The sequence below is a fragment of the Nicrophorus vespilloides genome, unplaced genomic scaffold, assembly GCF_001412225.1.
Source record: "Nicrophorus vespilloides isolate i.1.1-1 unplaced genomic scaffold, Nicve_v1.0, whole genome shotgun sequence".
NCBI classification, from domain to species: domain Eukaryota; kingdom Metazoa; phylum Arthropoda; class Insecta; order Coleoptera; family Silphidae; genus Nicrophorus; species Nicrophorus vespilloides.
The window spans coordinates 123,458-130,627 of NW_017095483.1; the positions used below are offsets into that span (position 1 = coordinate 123,458).

At 31.1% G+C, this 7,170-nt stretch overlaps 2 protein-coding genes across 2 annotated transcripts; one reads left to right on the forward strand and one right to left on the reverse strand.

Moving 5' to 3' along the window:
• Positions 1–340: 340 nt before the first annotated feature.
• On the forward strand, positions 341–1,384 carry LOC108560376 (transcription elongation factor 1 homolog). Its single transcript, XM_017917930.1, has 2 exons — positions 341–718; positions 797–1,384. The coding sequence occupies exons 1-2, from the start codon at positions 603–605 to the stop codon at positions 927–929; spliced, it is 249 nt and encodes an 82-aa protein (XP_017773419.1). The 5' UTR covers positions 341–602; the 3' UTR covers positions 930–1,384.
• A 2,214-nt stretch (positions 1,385–3,598) lies between these two features.
• Positions 3,599–5,425, reverse strand: LOC108560293. Its single transcript, XM_017917815.1, has 3 exons — positions 5,350–5,425; positions 4,095–4,169; positions 3,599–4,035 (listed from the first exon to the last, which is right to left on the reverse strand). The coding sequence occupies exons 1-3, from the start codon at positions 5,423–5,425 to the stop codon at positions 3,833–3,835; spliced, it is 354 nt and encodes a 117-aa protein (XP_017773304.1). The 3' UTR covers positions 3,599–3,832.
• Between the last annotated feature and the right edge of the window lie 1,745 nt (positions 5,426–7,170).

Consider the following 7,170-nt stretch of genomic DNA (forward strand, 5'->3'; position numbering starts at 1 on the left):
AAATCAAGTTATATGAAACAAAAAGTACTTAGTTTGAATTTAATCTGATTATGGATAATCAATGGATTAAACTATTAAGATAGATAAAATGTATTTTGAAATGAAATTAAAAATTACTATGTCATATAAAAACGAGCTTACAAAAGTATATATAATTCATAAGACATGTAATTTATAAAGCGAAAACTTTGTGTAAATTTGAATTTGTATTTGTTAATTTCTACTCAGTCTCCATCTACTTCTGTCTATTCAAATCCCAAGCAGCGCTCTCCAATTTTGGTGGAATCCTTTCCCAATAGATGTCAGCAATGATGAGTAAATAAACCAATATTCTTAAATTATACAATACATTAATATTTACATTTGAAATCCGAGTTAATTAGTATCAATTAATAATTAAATTCGTTTTGCAGCCAGATCCATAAACCGAAAACCTTCAGACATCTGAGAGCACGTTGCATCCAATTGGATAATGTTTTAACCAATACAGCTGGAGAGCGTATGTGCTTAATATAAACATAGAGTGTGGGTAATCTATGTGCGGCCAGTAAATTGGAGGGAATTACGTAGATTGTTTATAAGCGGGACGGCAAATTTGAACGATGGGTAGGAGAAAATCGAAAAGGAAGCCCCCATCAAAGAGAAAGGCCATCGAACCACTTGACCAACAGTTCAATTGTCCATTCTGCAACCACGAGAAGTCCTGTGATGTTAAAATGTAAGATACTCATTCAAACCTTCCACCCACGCATTCGAGGTTAAGTTGTCAATTGATTAATTTGTTTCCATTGTGCAGGGACAAGGGTCGAAACACAGCCAGGATAACATGTCGGGTGTGTCTGGAGGACTTTCAGACAACAATAAACTTCCTGTCGGAGCCTGTTGATGTCTACAATGATTGGATTGATGCCTGTGAATCTGCCAATTGACTTATTCACCTTACATTAAGTGTTTCTTTTTCCTATTTAGTTTAGTCAAAATTTAGTCTCTGTTTTTTTTCTTTTGTTACATTTATAGTTTAATCTTTAGTAAGTGTATATTTCTATTGGTTTTGATTTGCTAACAAACTGGATTTGTTGTAGTTAGGTGAAACTTTTGATATATATATATATGTATGTAAACAAAACGCTTTTATTGATGATAATTGATTTATCATTGGTTGTTATTGGAGACAGATGCAATTATTTTTTAATGATTTAATCATTACAGATGCATAATGTATATTTTACTATTTTTGCTAATGACAGAATTGATGTTAGTTTTGCGAAATGTTTCTAACTATGGTTTACAATTTTCATAATTTGTTCTTATGAAAATCCATAACTATTTGATAAGTATAACCAAAAAGTGCAACTAAATATATAGATAGTTAAATGCTTTGAAATATCTGTTGTTTTCTTATATTTTTAACTGTCGTTAGGTTTCCTTCCTAATTAACCATATTCAAGTAGATTACTTAAGTTTTATCTATTAAGGTCGCCCATCCGCTGCTTAACTTTTGTCAACTGTCAAATATTCATGGATGCGCCTCATCCATTTCTGTCTATATTTGAATACAATTTCGACGATTCCTTTCATTTAGAATTACCTAAACAGGAAGTTGAGGCTTAACTATTTAATAAAATGAAACAAAGTATAAGTTAATTAAAATAGTAATAATTACTTAATAAAACAATGACTATTGAAATCTGAAGCTTCAAAATAAAGTTCAATTGGTTGCCTATATTCAATTCTGAAATAATGTTAAATTATGGTTCAGAACAGCGTTTTTCAACCTTTTTGACTGGCGACCCAAGAGAATTTTACTAGTTCTTCGTTTTGATAAAAGGTAATAAATATTTACTTGTTTTGTATTGTTCTCTTTATAAATTTAGTAAATGGAATGAAAAGCCATATAACCATTTTCTTTTCGGTATCCATTGCTTAACTTTTGTCTCCATTTTACTAGTATTTACTTTTATTTAAAATTACCTAAATAGGAAGTTAAGGTTAGTTAATAATTAAAATTCCATGAAAATTTTAAATTTGAATTAAAATCAACTAAAGTTTTATTGGTTACCTATATTCAAACATTAAAATTTCCTGAAATCATGTTCTATATGAGCTAAGTTACGGTTTAGATCAGTGATTCCCAAAGTGTTCTATATCGACCCCCAGGTATCTATAACAGTCTGCAAGGGGTCTACGTCAGCGAAAAAAAAGTTTGGGGGTCCATGAAATAAAAATGGGGGTCCACGATAGTGGATCTCAACATACACTGATAGTACCTATTTACTTACATTCTTACTATCTTATAATATAAAGACATATACATTATTTATAAAAGTGAAGTGAAATTTATGAAGTAAAACATTTATTATATATGTTTATAAAATTGTGTATGTTGTAGGATGTAGGCATTCGCTTTGTGGTCGCAACATATTATGAACTTGTAAAAACCTGCACATAATGATATACCAGTATCATCTTGTTACAAGCATACGCGCAGTCTCAGAGCAAAGAACTTAAACTTAAATTTACAAAAAAATAATATTAGGTAAGTAGGGGGTCTACCCAAAACCGAAAAACATGGCAAGGGGTCAACGACACAAAAAAGTTTGGGAACCTCTGGTTTAGATCAACATTTCTCAACCTTTTTACCTCAACATATTTGTTTGTAGTTGTACATCGACCTAATTTCTAACAGTATTTCACCAGTTCCTCCCCAGTTTTTTTAAACTCTTATTCCTAAACCATACCATGTTCAATATGTATATTAGAAGAAGTAATAGTATCTACTTTAATTATGAGGTAGCACTTTAAATAGCTATTGATCCGGTGGCAATCCCAAGCCCGTCTATCGAAATCCCGACTGTATCGAAATCCCGTCGTTCGAAATCTCGACTATATCGAAATCCCGACAGTGTCTTTTATTATTATAAATTTCTACAATAACATTTTTATGGTTGTCGGGATTATGGTAGTCGAGATTTTGACATAGTAGGGATTTTAAGCGTCGGGACTTTAATACAGACAGGATTTCGGTTGTCGGGATTTCAATAGACGGTCTTTCGGTTGTCGGGATCGCAACCCCTATTGATCACTAAGGGAAATATAAGTGCTTGAGTTCTGGCAACTTTTTATTTTCGGTGCTTAGCGACTTCGACAATAGTTTTTTTGGGGAATGCTTCACCTTTGATCATCCATAACTTTTCTAAGCTGTCAAAAATGTCAAATTTATCTTACAATCACGTCGTTATTAATTATTTTCAGAATTGAAAAACAATATATTAACCAGATAAAAAGAAACATAAATCCAACATAAACATAAGAAAGTATAATGGAACTCCAATATTTGTCTTTTTTCATATTCGTCCGTAAAACCAAGCCGGTCGGCTCAATCTTAAGCGATGTGTGTATTAATTCTAACAGGACAAGAAATTTTGATATTCGTCCTTTTTTAATATTCGTTCTCGCCTCAGCAACTGATTAATGATGTATGATTTATATTATTAAGATAATTAATAGCAACAATTCTACATAATTAAGTAAAGTAAAAGTTTCGAATTTCTTCCATCAGAATTGATTTTATTTTAATAACATACTTAACATATTTATTGTGCTCATTTACAATAAACTTACAATTTATCCGATTACAAGTATAACATTCTAAAAACCGGCTCTGACCTAACCTGTATCAAACATAAACAGTGCTATTTTTTTATTATACCATTTAACATTGTCAGAACTGAAACAAGTGTACATTTTCTTCCTAACAACCCTTAGAAATAATTTAACAAAAACATATCACACTTTTGTAATTTGACTGATTTGATTTCATTTACAATATCATTTAAAGGGATTCCGGATAATAGGGCGGTTGGAACCGGTTGAATAAGGTTAGAATGCTGAAAAGAACAACACCGAGGATCAGCAAATAGTTGGATGGTGATGAGGAAACATCCGAAGATGAGCCTTTGTTGCATCCGCTTTCGCGGCAGCAGAACAAGCAGAAGTACTCTTTTCTGCTACGGTCGCACGTATCCAAACCAAGACCTGAAATAGAAATTACGTTAATATTTTTTTTTAACAAAAATTATAAAGAAAATGCTTACCTTTACTTGCCATAACGTCGTTGAAATTGCACGGACCCAATCCGCATTCCCTTTTTATCTTGAAACCGTCAGTATCTGTAAGTAAAAACACAAAATTATTTAGAATTAAATACATTCAACAATTATTTATAACAATTTCAATAATAATTTAGATCAACGTTTCTCAACCTATGGGTTGCATAATGACAGTTGTCACCTTGTGTCAAAGTTGAAAAGTATTTTGTAAAAACTGAAAGGTTGATGAACGCTGAGTTTGTCACATCAACTGCTTATTTATTACATATTAAGTTATCTATTGTTTTAAAGTGTTGTTTAGGAAGTCGGCAATCCCTTTGGAGTAAATATACATTTTTAATATATGTCCTGTTTAGAAAAAGGATCAAATAAATCCATACCTCCTTTACGTTGACAGTATATTTCATATAACAATTCAATTATTTTCATATAATTTTCATATAAAGAACGGCCTTATAGCGAAGTATACGTCTATTTCTGACGACAACGCTGAGAGCCGCGGGTTGCCGACCTCTGGTATAGTTGGGATGAATTTCTTGTAGAACTACATTTCAATTTTTTACCGCGATACTGGGACTCGCGGGTTGCCGACTTTCAGTGTTATAATTAGTTGACTTTGTTTACCCTGAAGATATATATTTTATAACATTTTAAAGAAAACATTATTTGTTGTCTTCTAATTTATTTATCGATATTTAACTATAAATGAATGTACAGTGATATCGACCAAGCCGGTTTTAATAGCTTAAGAGCTTTACATCAAATTACTCCCAAATTTATTGCACCCTCGGGATTTGCAGCATGCCATAAATTCGAGAACACTTTAATTTATTTAAGATCTTTGTCTACATTTATTTACTTTTCTTGTAGTTTCAGATAATTTTGTTGCAAACTGTTGTAGATATTATCACATTCTTTTTTAAGATTACATAATGCATGTTATTTGAGATAAAGACTATCGACTGATGATTAGAATTTTTCAGTTACATAATTCAAATAGATAAATATAAACATAGATAAGCATTTATTTGAATATCTCATAAATGACAAATCTGGTGAAGGGGATTATGTATAGTAACATTAACAGATGTCGCTATGTTAGCTCGTTTGTACATTTAAGTTTATACCTGCATCTTTACTAGTCAATTTTTTCCAGTTTTAAGTTAAGATCATACTTCACAGGATCATTTCTGTAGTGTATTTTCACAACACATATCACAAATGTGACATGTATACAAACCACGATGACGAGTTGTAGTTCTGCTATCTGAGCGTGAGGCAGAAGTCTTTGGATTCTTCTGGAACTGAAGCTTCATCGATGACCGTTCGCTTTATTTCTTCGAAATTTAGTGAAGGATAGTAGAACATTCTGAGTGGCTTTTTTATAAAATCTAAATATAATTTGTTTGTACGATTAAAGATTATTTTAATCAGCTTTTTTTTCTTTGGACTTTCATTTTTAGAAGTTCTTTATTTTGAAGATTATTTTTGTTGGTCTTTCGATAATCTATGTCAAAAATTATTGGATTAAACATTTTTCAAATGAAGTTCTTGAAGATATCTCATGTAACAATACTTTTTAATCATATGGTAATATAGATAATTGAGTAACCAGTTTATGTAAGGTGCCGTCGTAACAAAACAGCAACGTTTCTTTTGTCGTGGACTACCATTTTATTATATTTCACGTAGCCGTCAAATATACAAACGGATACTTGTACGTGATTATTTAGAATAATTTTTGAAATATTCCGAAGAACGGATACACTTAAGAAGGGAATGTATCTCTTAGTTAATAATATATGAGATCAACACTTGTATAGTTGACTTCTCAATAAAAACACTGACATGTACAATAAAACTAATTAAGAATACTGCATTTAATATTCATAAGCACCTCTAAGATTTCACAATGATATAATTACGGTGTCTAAAGATTTTTAATCCCGGGATACAGTATTTTATTAACGCCTGTGTTCAATTTTAAGACGATTAATGCTCAATCCTACAAGGTTTGCATTTGTTTGTTATATGTTCATAAATAGTTTATGAAAATGGTAAGTAAACATTTTATGAGAAATTTTGCGAATTCTCATCAATAGATGTCGCCTTTCTATGCTCGTTTGTTAGTTTAGGTTTGTACTTGCACATTGCGTGGTCATTTTTTTCCAGTTTTTAGTTAAGATCATACTTCACAGGATCATTTCTGTAGTGTATCTTCACAACACATATCACAAATGTGACGTGTATACAAACCACGATGACGAGTCGTAGTTCTGCTATCTGAGCGTGAGGCAGAAGTCTTTGGATTCTTCGGAATCCGAAGCTTCATCGATGACCGTTCGCTTTATTTCTTCGAAATTTAGTGAAGGATAGTAGAACATTCCGAGTGGCTTTTTTTATTAAATTTAAATATAATTTATTTCTAATATATAGTCGTTTTTTGATGTATGTTCTATAGTTTTTCCTCTTTAGAAGTTCTTTATTTTGAAGATCACATTTATTTATAGCTTCCATCGATTCTAAATTATTGACTGATAGTATTTTCTATTGATGTTCTTGAAGACGTTTCTTACCAAAGACTTAAACATCGTGATATATCATTACAAATTATATGTTAGAAACTACAGATGAGTTAAATTAAATCTGACATAACTTCAATATAAAACAAAGAGTAGTATACAAAAATGGTTATGAGTCTTTTGTGTTATCTAATTTTCTCCGTTGACTGGACCATTTCCCAATCTACAAAATTTTCATGTGGTAGTAAGTGTTAAGGCAAAATTACTGAAATATGTCAATTTCATATGTTTCAATTTTTAATAGTTGATTAATGTGGTAAAAATTTCAACTGAAAATATGTGAATTTTAGTCAATAGATGTCCCTTTTTTGTGCTCGTTTGTACATTTAGGTTTATACCTGCGCCTTTACCTTTCAATTTTCAATCTTTACCATCATTTAATTTTAAATTAAGATCATACTTCACAGGATCATTTCTGTAGTGTATCTTCACAACACATATCACAAATGTGACATGTATACAAACCACGATGACGAGTA

Bases quoted from the DNA above. Each gene is read 5' to 3' on its own strand.
- LOC108560376 (XM_017917930.1), top strand. From the start codon at position 603: ATGGGTAGGAGAAAATCGAAAAGGAAGCCCCCATCAAAGAGAAAGGCC. The intron at 719-796 runs GTAAGATACTCA...TCCATTGTGCAG, and splicing joins AAGTCCTGTGATGTTAAAAT to GGACAAGGGTCGAAACACAG.
- LOC108560293 (XM_017917815.1), bottom strand. From the start codon at position 5,425: ATGAAGCTTCAGTTCCAGAAGAATCCAAAGACTTCTGCCTCACGCTCA. The intron at 4,170-5,349 runs GTTTGTATACAT...TTTTACTTACAG, and splicing joins AACTACAACTCGTCATCGTG to ATACTGACGGTTTCAAGATA. The intron at 4,036-4,094 runs GTAAGCATTTTC...TTTCTATTTCAG, and splicing joins CGACGTTATGGCAAGTAAAG to GTCTTGGTTTGGATACGTGC.